This window comes from Columba livia, chromosome 1 (genome assembly GCF_036013475.1).
Source record: "Columba livia isolate bColLiv1 breed racing homer chromosome 1, bColLiv1.pat.W.v2, whole genome shotgun sequence".
In the NCBI taxonomy this organism is placed as follows: Eukaryota; Metazoa; Chordata; class Aves; order Columbiformes; family Columbidae; genus Columba; species Columba livia.
In genome coordinates, this window is record NC_088602.1 from 160453671 (window position 1) to 160472513 (window position 18843).

An 18843-nucleotide genomic window follows, 5' to 3' on the forward strand; every position below is an offset into this window, starting at 1 on the left:
ATGTAATTATTTCCACACTCATTTAGTTTTTTTGGCAACATCTGAAAACAAGCTGATAAAGAAGAATTGACATTAATTAGGCACTACTATAATTGCTATTATTTTGCAGATAAGGCCTTAAACCACTGGAATAAATTCCAAATTAAAGCCATATTTTTTTAAGATAACATTACTGTTCAAGAATAAAAACCTCTTCCTGAAGACATTACTTGAGTAACTTCAGTATGTTGTTTAAAATCTATCATTACCCTGAGCCTGGTTTTGCGAAGTCAGGAAATTTCATAAGCATAAACTGCTTAGCATTCATCCAAAATTTGAGAGACGCTTGTATTTGTTTGTCTTAGAGAGAGTGCCTCACATGTGGGCTGTCTTCACTCTTTTACCACAGACAGAAAATAATCACATAATGTCAAGTTTTGATGTAGACTCGTGTGTCAGAAAAGCGAGGTTGCCTCCCTAGCACTGACTTCTGATGTTTAAACCTCCCTAAAATTACTTCCTAAAGATACCGCTACACTGAGTCACTTTCTTTAGCACCATTCTTCCGAGATCCAAGTACAACTGTCCTGATCAACCTACCAAGCTGAGGGCACAACTGTCTTGTACCATGGGAACTGTCAAGGTTTCAGTGTCCCTCAGGACAGCAGAGGTACGTGGGAGCAAAAGGGGGAAATGATAAGAGCAAAACTATGTTATCATCCTGTAAATTTTCTATTTCATATATAACCTTCCCTTCAGTGGGAAAATTCTAGCTCTATACCAGCAGCCCTCACCAACTCATTCATAAAACTTAATGAACTTTATTAAAAATAAGAATAATCTTTAAATGGATCTTGATTTAAAACATATCGTTCCATGTCATTAGATTTTCTTTACTAAGGTGAGGCTCCCCCCATGAAACAAGCAAGAAATAACAGCTTCAGATTTCTGATACACATAATGCAAACACTCTGTGTAGTACACAAAGTCCAGAGACTGTCTTGATGAAACTTGAACAGTGTTTGAACTCAGATCTTCATATTTCTGCAAATAATAACATTTACTCTGATAGTTCTAGTAGGGTTCACATGAAAAGTCCTCAGGGATATTATATTGCACATACTATAATGTCTCTTAGTAATCTTGTAATCATAAATGTGAGATAAATTGAAAAGGAGGCGCGGTGAAGGCAAGAGCCAAATCATGTTAGTAAAATATAAGCAGTATTTAAAAATTTTGGCTAACGGGCAATTTAGATCCGATGAAATGACCTTTTCTCATAGACATTTTCTCAAAAAGATAACAAACAAAATTGTTTACCTAGCAGACCCTCTGATTACTATTATTATTACTGACACTATCACGATGAATCTTATTATCAGGAATACTAGAATGTTTAATTAAAACAAAATACTATACATGATTGATTTCTAGAAGAGAAATAGACAGAAATGATAGATTAAATATGTTACATTCACCTGAGCAATCCTACGATTTCAAGTTATGATTAAACACATCCATCTCTCGAAAGCTATCATACATTCAAAGACTCCAAAATTCAGGAAAGAGGATTTCTAATGAATTACGCTGGATTTGCATTTTAGCTTTTCTATTGTCATTTGCTAAGTATTTAAGACAGGTTAGAAACCTGTAGTTGAGGTAATTGTATAACAAAATAAGGTAATTGAATTTGTATAAATTAATAATGACATTAAATGTCTAATAAAAATACTGTTACATTTCATCTATTTTCTTCAAGACTATAGGTTTTTTTTTAAAGTAGGAAGTAGAAAAAAAAAGACTCATTGCCATATAAAGCTGATTATATTTAGTCTGAAAGGATCCATATGACTTAAAGACTGCACTAATTAAAAACTGGGTCAAATCTTGTTTCAACTTTGGTACCACTGTGACTTTTAAATAATTTGAAATTTCCCTTCTTTCTTCTTTTTAATACTTGATATAATAGTCAGACTGAGAACAATGGGCAAAATTAATTTCCAATTTTTTACAAAACATTTTGTATCCAACTTTAAGGAATTTTCAGAAAAAAAAAGACTGAAATACATAAGTCAAAATGCACCTAATAAACAGAATTTTTAAAATCTACAAACCAAGCAAGTATAAATTTAACAGCATCCCAGATAACACAGATTAGCAAAGTAGATTTAACAATGCTCCTAATATTCTATACAGGTGTACATTGTAAGTGTATGCAAACTGAAAGACAGCATCCTTTTTTTCTGAAGACATCTAAAGTGAAGCATGTTCAGGATGCTTAATACAGTCCCTAACAAATTAGATCTGCAGAGAGCTACTATTAAAAAATAATAAAACACCTGTGAAATAAACAGACTTGCATAATACATATCAGTAGACACCTCCAGATTTCCACCATTGATGAAATGTTATAAAACCTATTTTTATAAAGCCATTTCCTAATCACATACTCTAAATTAATGTGGTAATCCCTGTTCTCTTTGAGGTTTTTGTCCTTACACATTTAGAAAGTTATAACTTATACATGCTTTGAATGGATGAAATTTTCTAGACTAAAAAACAATTATTCAAGAAAAAATAACATTTGTATGATAGATCAAAGAGGAGATGAAGATTTTTAAACTTGACATCAGGTTAACAATGAAAAAAATGAACTGGTGAAAAGGAAAATAGTAAAAATATACACACAAATGTAATATTATTGCACTGCTACAGACCATGAGGGCTCAGACAGAAGAAAAAAAAAGAAGAAATTCTATACTCTGGATTACTCGAGTGTTTACAAGTTTGAGTCCTTTTTCACTGACTCAAACATTAAAATGTCTTTGTGATTCTGGGCTTTAGACCTCCCAGAATGTGTTTATTCAAAAGAAATTGACAGCAGTTATCTGCAAGTAGTTAATCCGCTATGTTAAGCCCCATAGGAGCAAGTTCTGAACTGGATTTGTTTCTGCTCTTGAGGTTTACCACAATTTTGAATACCCTGGAAGCTTTCATTGGGATCAGTTTTCTGCATGAATTTGTTACATAAGGCTCACAGAAAAACAAAAAGAAATAAGAATAAAACATTGAAAATAAACATGGTGCTGAAAATAAGTATGTTCAGCAGCCATGGTGTTTTAACTTACCCAGATATGCTTTTCATGAGATGGAGAGAGATGAATGGAAAAAAAAAAGCACATAAATGTTAATGAAAGTATAGTAGTCCATAAAAAAAAATTAATCATGTGACAGATAAACTAATACCATCATTATAACTACAGAAATCTTTCTAACTGGTCTTTGACTGCTTAAAAGAAGTTAAATGTTCTTGTGAAGACCAGATGCATCTTTCGAAATGAGATTTTCATTAAACTGATGTTGGCTATTTATTAGGTACCACTCAGCACAGCACATCTACCATCTACAATACATATTCATGCTAAAGATCTGTGAACACACTGAATGTTGAATAGATTTTTAAATCTAAGCATTTTGCCCATATTTTAATAATTTCATAATGATTTTTTGTGTAACACCAAAAATCCTGAAAATGCCCAACCCGTGGATATAAGTAAATTACCATAGAGACACGGTAAAATTGAGTGGACTACAAACCACGATTTACTTTTCTATGTGCACTTTACTAACATTTTAGCAAAATATCTGACAGTAATCAGAAATGACCTAGACTTGAGTATTTGTGGTGTTGTTGTTTTACTTGTTTGTTGTGGTTTTTTTCTTTTTTAATTTTTATATGCAGATTTCATGCACTTAGGTGACTGACATTTGTGATGGTTATTCCTGCCGTGCAGTATTCTAATTTGAGCAGTCATACTAATACTAGATTAGTAGCAACACTGGTATGAGTGATTTGCCCTCTAGGTAACCTATTCTTGCCAATATAACGGTATCTGTAAGAGAAAGCAGGATGCTATCGCTGATAATAAACTTTCTTCAGCATCCTTTAATTGCCATCATAAAAAGAAAATTATATGCCTGAATGAAACCCAGACATCTCAGAAAATTACATTTCTATTAACAAATGATTTACTGGGATATAAAAATGCTTGGTAGATATAGCTGTAGAAAACTTGGAGGTGAAAAGCCTGTGCCCTGATTAATTAAGAAGAGATTTCAAACATTTCATTGAGTTCAGGAGGGGGCTGGTTTAAAGATCTTAAATTTTGCGTTCAGGTATGTGAGGTCAGCAGAACAGCTAGGAGAGAAGAAAGAAAGTGCGATACAGAAGAGTAGATGGAAACAATTGACATATTTATACACAGAAGAAAGGAAAACTAAGGAGAGGGAGGTCAACAAAGGCATGCAATATAAATAAAGGACTGGAGAATTATTAAAAAAATTGCTAAGTCTGATAGAAGTACCATTAGAATTGAATATGAATTTGTGATTTGGGGCCCAAAATCTCTATCACACTCGTTTTCTACTGAGCTATCTATAAAGACTGACTTGAACACTTTTGCTAGAAATGCTTTTAATTTTGGATCTTCCAGAGTCTATTGAACCAGAACTCCCACTTCTTGCATCTTAATCTGAATACTCCTTTGGGTACGGGTAGAGAGAAAGAAACGGGGGGATTAATTGGAATGCAAGTAATTTTCTGGCAGCTCAAATGAGCTGGCAGTTTGTAATTGCTTGGGGATAACTTACAGGACATGAAGGCCATTCCAGTCCCCCCATTACAGAAACAGAGGATCAGGGGACATTCTATCACTTCCTGAGCATCTTGTCCTCAGAATAATATAATACAGCAGAAAAAAACCAGATCTTTGAACTCTAGCTTTCACCTTTTCATACAACAACCATTTTATCACCATTTTATTGGAGGAACACAATGATTTCCCTTAGACATATATTAAACTAAAATATATGTAGATTTATTTCCCTGTGCTGTGTTTTATCCATTCTTCCCTTAAACCCTAATTCTACAGTTAATCTGACATGATATTTACGTCTGCTGGAGATCATAGTTTAGAAAGCCAGCTGCATGCATGAGGGTAGATGCTTATATTTATCCAGAAATCCCAAGTTGCAATAGAAAGACCTATATGTGCAGATAAGACAGGGACTGAGGCTTTGTTCTCTTTTTCTTTGATTAAAAACTTTCAGCTTGTTGATACAAACAGCCTTATCTTTTATGAGGAAAAGAACAAAACCAACTTGGCAAAGAATAAAAATATTATTTTAAAACACAAGATTTTAAAAAATATATGGGTTAGATATAGAATACAATACCCTGTATCAATTTTTTCATCCTTAATCTAAGGTTTAATAATCCCCTGCAAAATAAATACACATATATCCTTACATTTGTAATGCTAAAAAGGCTCCAAGTATCTACTGTAAAAGCAAGATACATTTTTAACACTGCAAAAGCTTCGACTGACTAACAATTTGAAAAGGTCTTCCAGTAAGTGTTAAAAATGTTTGTTAAAGGAATTAAATTTAAAAAGAAAATTCATTTTCATGTGTGTCTCAAAGATTAGACACTGATCTAGCCAAGAGAAAACCATGTTGGACACAGCTGACAATTCTAAACTGCATAACAGAACACTGAATAACTCTCCTTCCTCCACTGGAACAAGAAAACAGAAAATAAAAGTTACTGAACACAATATTGTTTGCTAGAAAAGGGGGAAGATCTACAGGTCAGTTTGAAAGCTACTAACAACATCAGGTAGTTTCTCATATATGAGGTAGGAAGGGAGGAAATAAAATGCAAAGCATGAGTTTTCTTAAAGATTCTGTAAACTAAAGATTGGGGAAAAAAGGCATCATATTCTTAAGAGCTACTGAAAAAAAAAAAAGTCATGTACGTTTAGGTTATAATGATGTTTAATAACCATTAAGTATACAGGAACATTAGATGGATGGCACAGAAAAATACCTTAATTAATCCAATTGGATTAATTTTTTCAAAATGTGTGCAATTACAAAAATCATTAAAAACAGCTATTTCCATATTGCAGAGGATAGAGATGATTTGTAGTCATAAATACACTATGTCAAATTCTAATTGCAGTTGCACACATAAAACCTAATTAAAGGGGCATTGTGTGGATTCAAAAGCAATTTCAAACTGTTATTCCACAAAAAGGTCTACCTAGACACTTTTTCAAGTAGTTTGTTGACAGCGATCTAAAACTTTCATTTTCTACAGGAAAATCTAAACCCCAGAATTCTGTTTTCTTTTACTGATTTTATTTAAATGTGGATTACAAAAACATGAAGCCTATTTTCTCTGGCTTCTCTTTATCATCTCCCAGTTTTTGAAGGACATAAACAAATTATGCCCCTTCACCAATAAATTATTGAAGGATTTTATCAACATTTATATTTTTTTTTCTATGTAGAAAGGAAGAAGAGTCAATTACTACCACATGCTCTTCTGTTCATATGGAAGTTACTGCTGTTTAATATGCACATCACTGTAGTCAGGTGAGACTCAACAGAATTGTAATTTTCTTTGCAAGGTTAACTATAAGCATATGAATACTAAGAATTTATTTTTACACCATAATTTTATATATGAGAGCTACTTAAGTCTTGATTTTACAAGATTTTATTCATGCACATAAGCCTATGCATGTGGCCTGGCATATCAAAGCTTTTCTGCAATCCACTTGAAGGCAGGAGGTTATAGCTTGCAAACAAAAACCTGTACCTATGGAGTAAATCTCCCCAAAATGGGTTCATAGAAAATAATTGCTTTACTTTGGTTTTCCTTGGCAAATATAAAACTCACATCTTACGCTTGTTCTGGAAATGCATAATTAATAAATTCTTGTCCAGAGTCAAATAAAACAAAATAGGAGGAAATAGTGAAGCTGAAAGCTCTGCTCTTGACTCATCTGAACATCGCCAGATGACCAGGACTGACAGTATTATGACAGTGCACTTATTTTATTGGCCATGATGTAAGTAATGATTGTTATTCTGACACTCATATTAATAAACTGGGGAATTTATCAGCTTCTGGGCTGGAATCCTGTCAGTATGATCCAGGCTAGCTGACTTGCATGTAAAGTTTCATTCATGAAGGTAATTTCTGGGGAAGTGATGGCATAGACCAATTTCAAACTGTCCCAGCAAGATGTGTAAGGTCAGATCCAACTCTGTGTGGCAATCTAGGACTAAGTAGCACTTCAATCTCTCTCAAAACTTATGTTGGTGCCTTGTACAGGATGAAATAAAACATCCTGTGAAATACCAGTGATTATGACCAATCATTACATACTTTTATGCAAGACAGAAGAAATATATGTCTTGCCTTTCTTCAGCCTGCTCCTTTCTTCAGGCAGATACTCATTTGCTGTTCCATTGAATATTGTTTCAGATCAAATTAACCATTACATTTGAAAAGGTTGTATATCACTGGCATTCAGAACTATGCTGTGGTTTGAAAGACAAAAGCAGATCCTTTAGAGCTGCACTGCTACCTAAATGTTCATTTGCCACCAGTGAGGCTTTTGGGTAAGGACAATTTGACATCACTCCTGAGCAAAACTGTAGACAAAGAAAATAAAACTGATATTCACTAGAAAAGTTATAGCACTATGCCTCTATTTGTTGAAAATAATTCAAGTTTGGCTGAGTTCCTTGTTAAAGAAAACATTTATAAAGAACTCATCCTATGAGTTTTAGTGCAAAGGACAGTAAAATATTTACTCAGCTTCTTTTAAGTACCTTATTAATTTTCTGCCTGAGATGAAGCCCATGTAGATATGCATTTTTTAAATGGGATACAGATTATTTGATTTCAGGTAGGGTGTTATCTACTCTCTTTCCAAGGCATAAATTATCTTGTGGGACACACGCTGATCAACTTCTGCTGTCACAGAGGACACTATGCCCGCATCCAAATCCTCCATGAAGCTCTCTGAGTTGTGACAGGAACTGGATTGACCTGAAACGTCCTGTGCTTGGTCCCAGCTCAGACTATCAGGGCAGCCCTGAATGAATAGCACAACTGAGCTATTGTGCACACTCATATTTGGTGCAATGAGGATGTTACAAACAGCTGGGATAGTGAATACATAGTTGCTGATAAATGGTAGCTGGAGCTGTTGACTACAAAATTCAGAAATGGAAATTAGGCGGCCATTTTTCACAGGTAGACTGATCACTCACTACTAAGAAAAATACTAAGAGAAAAGCTCCATTCTTAATTTCAGTGACGGGTGTCTTCTGAAGAGTATACCTTAGCCAAATAACATTTATGATTTAGATTACTGCAAATCATTTGATTCACTATGGAACTCAAATGAAGGTAACGGTGACATAAAAGGCATCAGCACTATGAATGCTTTTGTGTTTTTTTGGAGAAGTTACTCAGTAGGCAAACAGGCTAAAGGTAAAAGACATTATATATAAAACATTAACAGTTATATGTTGCATATAACAACAGAAGTAAAATATAAAATTCAAATGAAGTTTAAGGTGCATTATTCTTTGCCACATCTCAACACAATTTATTTTCACCAAACAAGACAATAATACCCTAAACACTTCAAATACCCCTGATATTCTTTTAGTTTGTTTGCTTTCTAGGACTGCATGCTCAATTTACAAATGGTAAGACTTAACTAGAGCTGCCATGTATTTAATGTCTGAGAGTAAACACCTATGGATGGTTCAGACAACTTAAGTTCATATTTTTGGATGATTCTAGGAATGAGATGGTGCCTAATTAAAAAATTCTACACAGCTTTCTTAATTTTTCTTTGATGCCTTAGGAGAAGGACTTATTCCTAATAAATCTACTGTAATAACCAAATGTTGGATGAATACTCGTTGGAGGTTTATAAATGTCTGGCATATCATTGAGACAAACTGTTAATTACATTTTAACGATGCCTAAGTAGTCAATTGAAACTGAAATAAATTTTACATTTGAATAGTATCTTCTGAGCAAGAAGCAGGAAAACTTTGAAATTTAGGTTAACGACACTATAATCACCAGAGAGAGAATTGGTCTCCAGAATTATCTTATTCTCTCAGGAAACTTTTCAGAGTGAAATATGTCATTCAGTAATCTATTCTACGCATGTAAATCACACTAAAATAGTATAAAAGGCTGCAGTGTTGCACTCCACGAGGCCAGAGCCCGGTCAATGCACGTGTTTGCTGCTCGCGGTGCAGGTGGCCAGCACACCAGGGAGACCATTAGTACCTACAGGCTGCAGCAGCTGGTGATTGGAAACACGGTGCTGCTACATCCCTGGGGTAGGGGCATCCTTGCTGAATTGCTGATGAATTTGAATACATTCAAAAAAGTAAAATTAGAAATTTAGGATTTTGAGGTATTTTTCACTTAAGAGGTTAATTCAACTGAAAAAAAAAAAATACTATGGATAACATTTTAATAGGAATCATTTTATAAAACTTTTATCTATTTTTAATTTACTGGCTCAAAGCTAACTGCAAACTCTGGTGAAGGTCATGAATACTGCTCACAGTACTCAGGTGTTGATCACAGCGATGAATCAGACCTCTGGTTTCATGCCAAGGGAAGAATCCTTGCTTTCCTGCACGAGCATTACCATTGAACTGAAAGAGAAGTTTGCTGAGCTTTTAACTGGGTTGAAAGTAATTTCACTGGACTTAACGTGTAAGAGAGAAAAACCAGTTCAGCATGTGGTATTATTCCTGTCTTACAGAGAAGAGAATTGGCTTAAGATCACTGTTTGTTTTTTAAGGAAAGGACAAAGCCAGCATAAGTAAAGCTCTCCCAGACCTGAAATGAAATACAAAGGAGTTTTTCCCTGCTTTAGCCTATCCTTTAATTGTCCTTTTGGTGGATCTGGTGCTCTTTGAGTTTTATGTCCTAACCTAAACTAGCCCTAGAAATCCTTACAAGGGGAAGTGCTCTGCTCTCTCTGTTGCAGCAACTGGGCTCGCTTCTTCGCAGGGTTTGTAGGGCAGTTTTGTTTAGCAATACAAAGGAATCGAATGGTTGGACTTAAATCTTACTGCTACATCACAAGATAGCAAATGATTCACAGAATTCTCTTATTATCTCTTATAAAGACCTTATGCACATTGCTATCATTCTTTATGTTACACAGCATCATATTCTCATTTGTGCTACCCAGATCTTGCATCTAGATTATGTATTTCAAGGCTCTACTTCCAGGGGGATTTATGTGTTTTTAAGTATCAGCAAAAAGGACCTGACCTACTGAGACAAACTTTGTATTTAAATTACTTTCTGGACTGTTTCAACTTAATACTTTCCAAGGTAAAGCATGTAAATGCCTGACTGCATTTTTAACAACGGAAACTTTCTAGTGTACCTTATTGATAGCTCAGCACCCTAATGACTATCATGTAAGTGAGATTCTACTGAATTATTTCTAATGCAAAATGCTACCTTTTCCCCGTATTACAGTTCCTCTGCAACTATACAAAACATATAAACTAGCAATGTAGGTTAACCTTTCTCTGACAGTAAATTAAGAGAAATCTTAGAAGCAGTTGTAAGGATGGCAAAACGAGAAGCTTTGAAGACAGACAAAGCTAAAGGAACGGGGAAAAAATAAAAAATCTTCATGACATTGGCATATAACATATACTTAGGATAAATACTAAATAGTTCAGACCAGATGAATAGTCATAGTCACGAGAGAAAGACTTATTTCCTTCCAGCAGAGAACATTTTGATTATATCTAATCTATAAAGAACCGAGGGCAGACAGACACAGGAGAAAAAAAAAAGGAAAGACTTGAGAAGCAGAAGGCATGGAAAAGTTTAATTGTGTGAGATTAGACAGAAGTCTAATAACAGATTACCTATACACCTACTATTTTCAGACCCCAACTTGGTAGGCACTCTCGTATATGAAATAGTCATGTCATGTGTACAGTAGTATGTGTCAAGTGCTATGTTACTGTATGAAGTTTAAAGAACTATCATATCAGAAAGAACACATTCATCCCTTCAAAGTGATTTCAATACTGTGGTACCTTCAGTCCACAGAGCTGGAAGATAAACAGGGACTGCAAAAAAGAGGGCTGCTGAAAATTCAATGATATTAATTATGAATGGTAATGATGGTCTCAATGTACTTCCTAGATGTAGTAAAAAAGCATAGTAATATACTTTTAACATCCATATTTTTCTAAATGACTAATGAGTGACTAAATTTATAGATAGGTAATGCAGGGACAAGACTCATCAACTGCAATATGCCTGTGGCTGATATTGTGAGTTTCTTAAATGAATTTAAAACATTTCTTCTCTCTTGGCTAGCATGATGACTGCTTCTCTATCTCTAATTGCTAAATTGAGGCTGATTTAAAAGGAACACTTACATTTATACATTGCATAGATGTGTACATGTAAAATTATCTTTCATCGTGAGCTGGATATGAAAGTAGTAATTAAAAATATTTTTCATATAAAGAGAAGCTGAGACATTATCCCTAGATTCTTTGAATTAGAATTGCAAATTCTCTTGAAACTTTACAAAGGAACATTAAAAGACTTAAACCTGAAAACTGCAAATTTTAAAAACAAGGCTTTCAGAATCCAAATAATAGCACTAAAGTTAATGGTTATGCATGAAAAATAAACCTGTTTGTTTACAGAATGCATTTGCAAAATCATTTTTAAATACTATCTTTTTTCTCTGACACCCTCTAATTACACTGGAACTGTGATGCTGCCAAGAGTTTTCTTTTGTGTTTGTAGCTTTATTTTAAGGGTTCTCCTTAGCTCCTGGCAGCTGCTATGAGTCAGTGTACTGGTTTTACAAGGAGGTGCATCAAAGACAGCATTAAATTGTGATATAGTCTAAATGAACCAAAAAACGAGGTTGCCATTTGGTGACAGACAAAAACAAAGTGAAGCTGCTAGGGTTTATGGGGAGCCTTTGACCTGTATAGACAAAAGTAATCATGTGTTCAATAGATAATGCAAAAAAAAAATCTTTGTTTTCCCTTCTCAAAAATCTGTGCAGTGAGTCATTAAATGCCTGCATATTTTCTTAGAATTGCATGGAAGGCAAAAGGCACGGATGGCAAAAGGCACGGAATTAATGACAATGTGAAACAGAAAATATATCTTTGTCATAAACAACTTATTTCACAAATGAAACAACACTGTACAATTGTCAGACCCTAAATATTTTCCCTGTGCTTTATATGCAGCTTTAAAAACTTTTATATTGGAAAAACCGTGATAAGTGGTAAACTGCCACTGTAGATAGTCTTGCTTCTCATGACATGTCTGCATAAAACCAACACAAGAACTGACATTTGAATCAAGTTTGAGCCAATGGAAGTCACATGAAAAAAGGTACTAACTTTTTCTTTAGTCTTCGGTCCTTTTCTGCTTGGGTTCCAAGTTTGCCTAATCCCAGGGATTCCTGAGCTGCTGCCTCTGTTTCCATGTAACCTCCTGGAAAACATAACAAAACAAACCCAACCATATTTTCCCATAGCTCTTTCCCAGTTACTCCCCTCCTCAACCCTTCAATCACCGTCCCACCCACCACCATCATCTATGTTTGTTTCCTTAAGCCATGACATCTGGTGTTTATGGAGAACATCTATCACACACAGAAGTAAATTCTGGCAAGTGTTTGCTACATGGAAAGGAGTAGAAGTAGAGGGAAAAACTGTTTCCTTCTCCTTTTGTTTAACAGAAATATATGAGAAAAGCACCATGGTGCCCATTTTTTTTTTGCCTCCTAATGTTCAATCTCATGGTTCTAAGTAAGCAACACCCTCACCATTTTTTAATCTTAGTTGGCAAATGTACAAACAAAAAGGTCTGTAAAGAACTGTTTTGACTTCATTTTGCTCTCATAAAGAGTCTTAGAGTCTTTGATGTAGTTATCCCTTAGAACATCCAAGCCAAAGGTGATGAAGAATCCACCAGAGAAGTAAAAAGCTTCCCATGTCTCTCTGGAGGTGTCTCAAAGACACCTAATTCCTGTCAGAGTGATGGGAACTTGAATAACTTCCACAGAGTGACAACAGAAGCTTCCAGTAAGCAAGGAAGTGTAGATGAAAATAAAATGGTATTAAAAATTAAGGACACAACTGGTATTGTATGATCCATGGTGATCACACAATATGTCCACTAATGTGACTTTCCTGGTGCAGAAGTGGAAAGATGTTCTGATTTTTTAACATTGACTGGATTGAAGGAAGAAGAGACCTGCTCAGAGGAAGGAAGGACGGAAGAAGAGACCTGTACAGTCTCCTGCCTCTGGCTCCATGCTGTCCTCCCATTTGCACATGTATGTGTGTGGACAGAAGGGCTGCAGCACTTCTTTGAAGGCTGCTTTCCTCTTGTCCTGCTATTCAGAAGGTAACTGGCACAAGAAGGAAGACAACAGCACAGTAAATGCTGGTGCTTGACTCCATTTGGCAATGGCAATTTCTTATTTCTCAGCTAACCGATAGTATGCAATTGTAGAGTGGACACTGGCATAATTAAGAAAGCATAGAATTAATGAAAAGATTTCTATTCTGATTCATTGATTTTAGCCACAAAATAATGCTTAAATTTTGTATAGTGAAATAGCATCGCAGGTTTTTACAAGTCAAATATACGTGCACCTCAATCAAGTGAGAACAAAACCTACTGCTCTATCATGTTCGTGATATTAACTTAGAAAAGCCTGGTTTTAAGCTGACCTTTCAAAGCAGGTGTAGATTTAACACTCCTGCTTGTCTAGACAGATCTTTTCATTGTTAGAGGACACTACTTCTGCATGTCTCATGATGAGAATGATGCCTCTAACCACAATGCAAAGAACATGACCCCGTGCTTTGCGTTACTTTTTCAAAGTTTAACAGGAGATTTCAGGAAATGTTTCTTGCTGACTCTGGAGTAAGTTTTTAATTTAGCAAACTGCTGTATCAATGTATCACACCTTTCTGAGAGAGCAGCTTGCAGCATGTTAGAGATGGTACGAGTGCAGTGGAATGAGGGTTTATCACAGATTGGAAAGTATTCCTGGTGTAATGGACTTCACCATAAAACAAACACATCTGACCCTTTGAAGAACCCAGGGTACATTTTACTGGATGCAGCGATTGTGTGTGTCAGGATTTTAAGCACATAGATGGCCACAATAAATGTTTGCTAACACACTGACCTTTGCAAACACCACAGAGATCAACTTGCCTGTGCAGGGCTAAAAATCCCTATATTGTATTGTTTGGTTTAGGGACTAGAAAATTTAAAATGTAACATGGGAAGAAAACGTAAGTGTCTAGTCTTGTATTCTGCAAGTGAGAGAAGACTGGATAAATTAAAATCAAGCAAATAAATAAATAAACAAAAGAAAAGGTGCTCATGCTCCCTGTAACATTCATTTTTCCTCTCTCTAATAACTAAAAGAAATCTTGAATAATCTAGAAATCTTGAATCAAAGAAATATCTCCCAAGTCATGAATTTACCTTTGAACAATAATGCAAATGGTTTAGCAGAGATGTAAAAGTAGCAAATTATAAGATAACAAAACTGTGGCAATTTTAGTAGTTGAAAACTAATAATTTCAGAGTTTTGCAGGGAATGTAGAACAAGGAAATCTTTTGCGTGACAGCCTGGGTCTGTTGAAGTTAGTGATAAAACTCTGGAGGTTCCAATGTTGCTTCTTAAATAAGAGTATATACTGCATGTGATTTTAGAGATATAGATTGAGTTACAGAAGTGTTACGTGTACTTACAATGTATGATGTCACTGGTGTCTCTAATACCCTTTGCATTGACATGAAGTTTTAAAGTGATCCTTTAAGCATAACTGTGTGCATATGCAAATATGAGTTTAAGAAAACAAATTAATGTTTCTGATGCTCAAAATTACATTTATTACCTCTTCAGTATTTGACGTACTATTGAAGAAAAGATATTTTGCATATTCAAAAATATAAGTATTATGTATCAATAGCAAATTAGAGTGTTTCATTTAAGCAAGGAAATAAATAAGATTCTTTTATAGGTTTTGCATTACAAATTTAGGTTATGAAAACCATAGAAATATACTGCAGTGCAGTGATCATAGGACTTACTATCTAGATTTCTGTGTTATAGTATCTTACTATAAATAGATCTATTAATCATATAGCTGCACAGATGGTGTACCCATCATGGAATTGTTTTAAGTACTACCATGATGGCTATTTTTTAAATTTTGTTTTTCTTTAAAGTACTGCCATTGAATCAAAATTGCCACTCCATTTTTTTCCCCCTTTTTTGGTATCTTAAAAATTAAGATATGAAAACCTACTCTACAAGTCAGCTGCTCAATGTCATTTCAATTTCTAAAAATATTTTGCCCATACTTCTTGGTCAGTTAGCAGTCCTTCTGTTAATTTCATACATGCTTATAAACCTAGTTTGCTTAACTAAAATCTGCATTATATTGATGTCTTTGCTGTTGAGCTAAAAGATTGAAGTTACAAAAATTTCATTTAATTGCAAATCTTCACTAACATATCTTTGCAATTTCATGTCCTAGTGTTGAGAATTACAAATAGGCTCTATCCAATTATTAATCATGTGGGTATTATTAAGAAATTAATCTATTGCCAGATTACATTGCTCCTGAGACATTTTTTGCAGTTATTTTACTTGTGTTCCACATTGTAAGGAACTGCAGAGAAGACCAACATATTTATTACATCTTTGTCCTCTATGTTCCTGAGTTACTGTGAAATCATAGATTATTCTGCATAATCCATCAGTATCAATAAAACTGGTTTTATGGAATGTAAATGTGAATTAATAATGCAGTCTAAAGTTATAGAACTCTCCATCCCTGCAGATGGTGACATGCAGGTGTATTTGAGAGACTAATTTAATAGATTCTGAAATACATTGCACTATGAAAAAGATTCAATAAAGCAGTTCATTCTTCCCATAGTGAGAAAAAAGGGAATTTAAAAAAAAAAAAAATCAAATCACAATTTAAGAACACAAGGTTCTCACAGGCAGTAGGGAGAAATGTTGGAGTATAAATGGAGAATGCTCAGTTACTTGATTTTACTCTGATACTTTTACCTTAATATTACTTTATTCTTTACGGTCATGGGTTTGTTAGCTGTCATAAGGACATGTTTTAATATGAATTGAGCTTTTTAATTTCAGGCTTACATATTGCTTAAGCATTTACAGTTACTGCAAACTTTGAAAATTCCTTTACAGGGGCTATGTGGTGTACAAGGAAGTAAAAATTTAGTGCCTCACAAATTCGTACTATGCGACATCTTTGTGACTAGGAAAGAGCTAGTATTTCTCTTTTACTGACACATCTATACCAATTTCATTCTTGCATTGGCATGTGTATATATGCTATTGTTAATATAGCTAAATCAGATAGCCTAGCAACAGAGATGGCAGCTAAGGCTACGAGCCTTTACTGCAAAGCAACTACGCTTACTTGCAAGGATCTTCCGTATCACATAGTTACACCCATTATAGTGGTTTATTACTTACTATTTTCTCACTTCCTCTTTAGTTTGGTTGAGAGTACACTGTTAGCACTTTTACCCTAATTCAAGAGATTATAGAAGCAGTAGTTTCAATGAAGAGGATGACTCTAGTAATTTGTGCCAGAAGTCTCTTTTCATTTGCATTATAGTCATAGCAAACTCCTGACAAATATAATTGGTGATAGCAATGAAGTTTAATAGGAAGGTTCTGTCAGACTAAAGACAAAAATAAGCAAATTGGAAAACTGAAAAGAAGCTAAATTAAAAATGGAAAAATGACTGTGAAATGGTCATCTTGGCTTGTTACCACTAATTCCTTACTGAGCTGTCCAAGTCGAGCCTTCTCTTTTTTACCGAACAAACGTCCTATTGAAGACTTGATTCCTTTCTTCTTGGGAGCTTTGTGCAGGGAGTCCTGGCTGCTATTGACACTGCCAAGACCAATGTTTTCTGGCTCCAGTGAAGCAGGCAAACTACTACAAAACAGCAATAAAGACATGGAAAAGTCAACATCAAAATTTGCAGGTAATATTTTATTTTCTCCTGAGCAGCTCTGTAAACAAACTAATTGATAATATTGGTAATAATATCCCCACAAGTGACATAATCACATCTTCTTCCTTAAATGATTTAGAAACATGAAGAAATCAGGTTATTTTGGAATAGTTAAACAACAAGATTTGAAAATAATAATACAAGGTAAACCACTGAAGTACCAATTCAAGTTACCATCATCTTACCTTCTGGCATCATTGTGGTATGAAGAAGGTAGGGTATGAGTCATTCTGATAGCTCTGGGTGTTGGAGGGGGAGAAGTTTCACATTTGATTGTGGCTTTATCTTCACGCCCATCTTCTTCGACTACTGCAATCTGGGGGAGAGAGAGACTCCATTGAGAGCAGATGAGTTTTTCAAGAAAGTTTCAACATCTGCTGCATGAAATTGTCAAGTGAACTGAAGCATATATGGATTCAAGTGCAATTTTTTGACCAAATTGTAAAGATTCTTACTTTTTAAATACGCTATAGGGAAAGACCAAGTGCCTAAGTGTGCCAAGTATGTATTTGAAAGAAGAGAAATGACATTTGGAGAGGAAATTAATTGTTTTTATAACAAACAGGTTGATCCAGTAAAGGTCTAAACATGAAAACAACCTTATACATGACCATGCCTCTTGCATTAGAGGAGGATTATTCATGTAAACAAAGTTTCTTAGGGAAGTAAGGGAGAAGGTAAATACAGAAATAAACAGGACCATTCTCTCTATAGCTTGTTAACAGAATGGTCAGAATGCTTGAAAATAAGCATGAACAAACCAGACTTTTGTCACAGCATGTAATAATTTATCTTAAATTTCTCCTCTCGTGTAAAGATAAATGCCATATTCAGTGCCATTTCTCTGAATAAGTTTATGTTGCCCCAGAAGATTTTGAGGAGTCTGACTATGGTTTCTCCACCAACAAGAATGGCCAAAATACATTGGAAGGTAACCCTTTTGTGTCCAAAATTTTTTTTTTCCTTTATTTTTTGTGCTTCAGAGGCTACTACTCGCAGATATTCCTGGTGGGCCTTGATTCTGTGGCTCGTCCGTGACCTTTGCAAGATTTTCCAGGCAGGAGTAAAATCATTATGTTCATGAAAAGGAGCAGAGGAGATGCAGTGGCTGACAAGGAACCCAGTGATCTGAATAGCAGAGGAATATGATAAATGTGCTCTCCCAAACTTAAAAAAAAAAACAAACACAAAACCACAACAGTATCATACCTTTCTCCGATGTTTCCTTAGGTCGCTTGGCTTAGATTGGTAACAAATGCAACAACAACAAAGAAAGAATGATTAATAAATTTTATCTGAAAATAACAAAATACCACATATTAGTTATTCTCACATTCAGAAGTGGGAAGCAGAGATTTCATGAACTTAATAATACCATATTATATACTAATCATACACTTGGTGTCACAACATAAGATAACCCCTGACAAACATGACATTCTGGGAAAGCAGTTTTGTTTTTTTATAAGGTTACCATCTCCTTCATTCTCACAACCTTAGAAAAGAAAAGGAAATTGCAAGCTTACAGTAGTACTTGTCATTTTTTGAGTTTTCACATAAATCTTTCACTACCCTACACCCAGAGTTTGTTTTCTTAAGTTTTATCTAATATTACAAACACATCAGTGTCTCACCAAGTATAAAGACAAAATATCACTAACAAATGACATGTCTGAAAAAGGGGTAATTCTTTTCAGTTATCCCATGACAATGGGAAATGATAGGCATTTTCAGTCAATGGATACAAATTCACCCATCTTCTGTAATGCAGCACTATTTGGCAGAAGAAGGCTGCTAGAATGTGTCTTGTTCAACCCTCTTTTCATTTTTATCTTTGGTAGATGTCTCATGCATTCAAG

The 18843-nt window shown here is 34.7% G+C and overlaps 1 protein-coding gene across 10 annotated transcripts in view; it reads right to left on the minus strand.

Annotated features, from left to right (window-relative positions):
• Positions 1-18843, minus strand: part of PPFIA2 (PTPRF interacting protein alpha 2) — a 317732-nt gene that overhangs the window by 24294 nt on the left and 274595 nt on the right. For all 10 annotated transcript variants that reach the window (XM_065041448.1, XM_065041464.1, XM_065041457.1 and 7 more), the window contains 4 exons: positions 18194-18223; positions 17170-17300; positions 16751-16905; positions 12286-12379 (listed from right to left, as the gene is read on the minus strand). In XM_065041448.1, coding sequence (XP_064897520.1) covers positions 12286-12379; positions 16751-16905; positions 17170-17300; positions 18194-18223 — 410 coding nt within the window. The remainder of the gene's footprint in view (positions 1-12285; positions 12380-16750; positions 16906-17169; positions 17301-18193; positions 18224-18843) is intronic.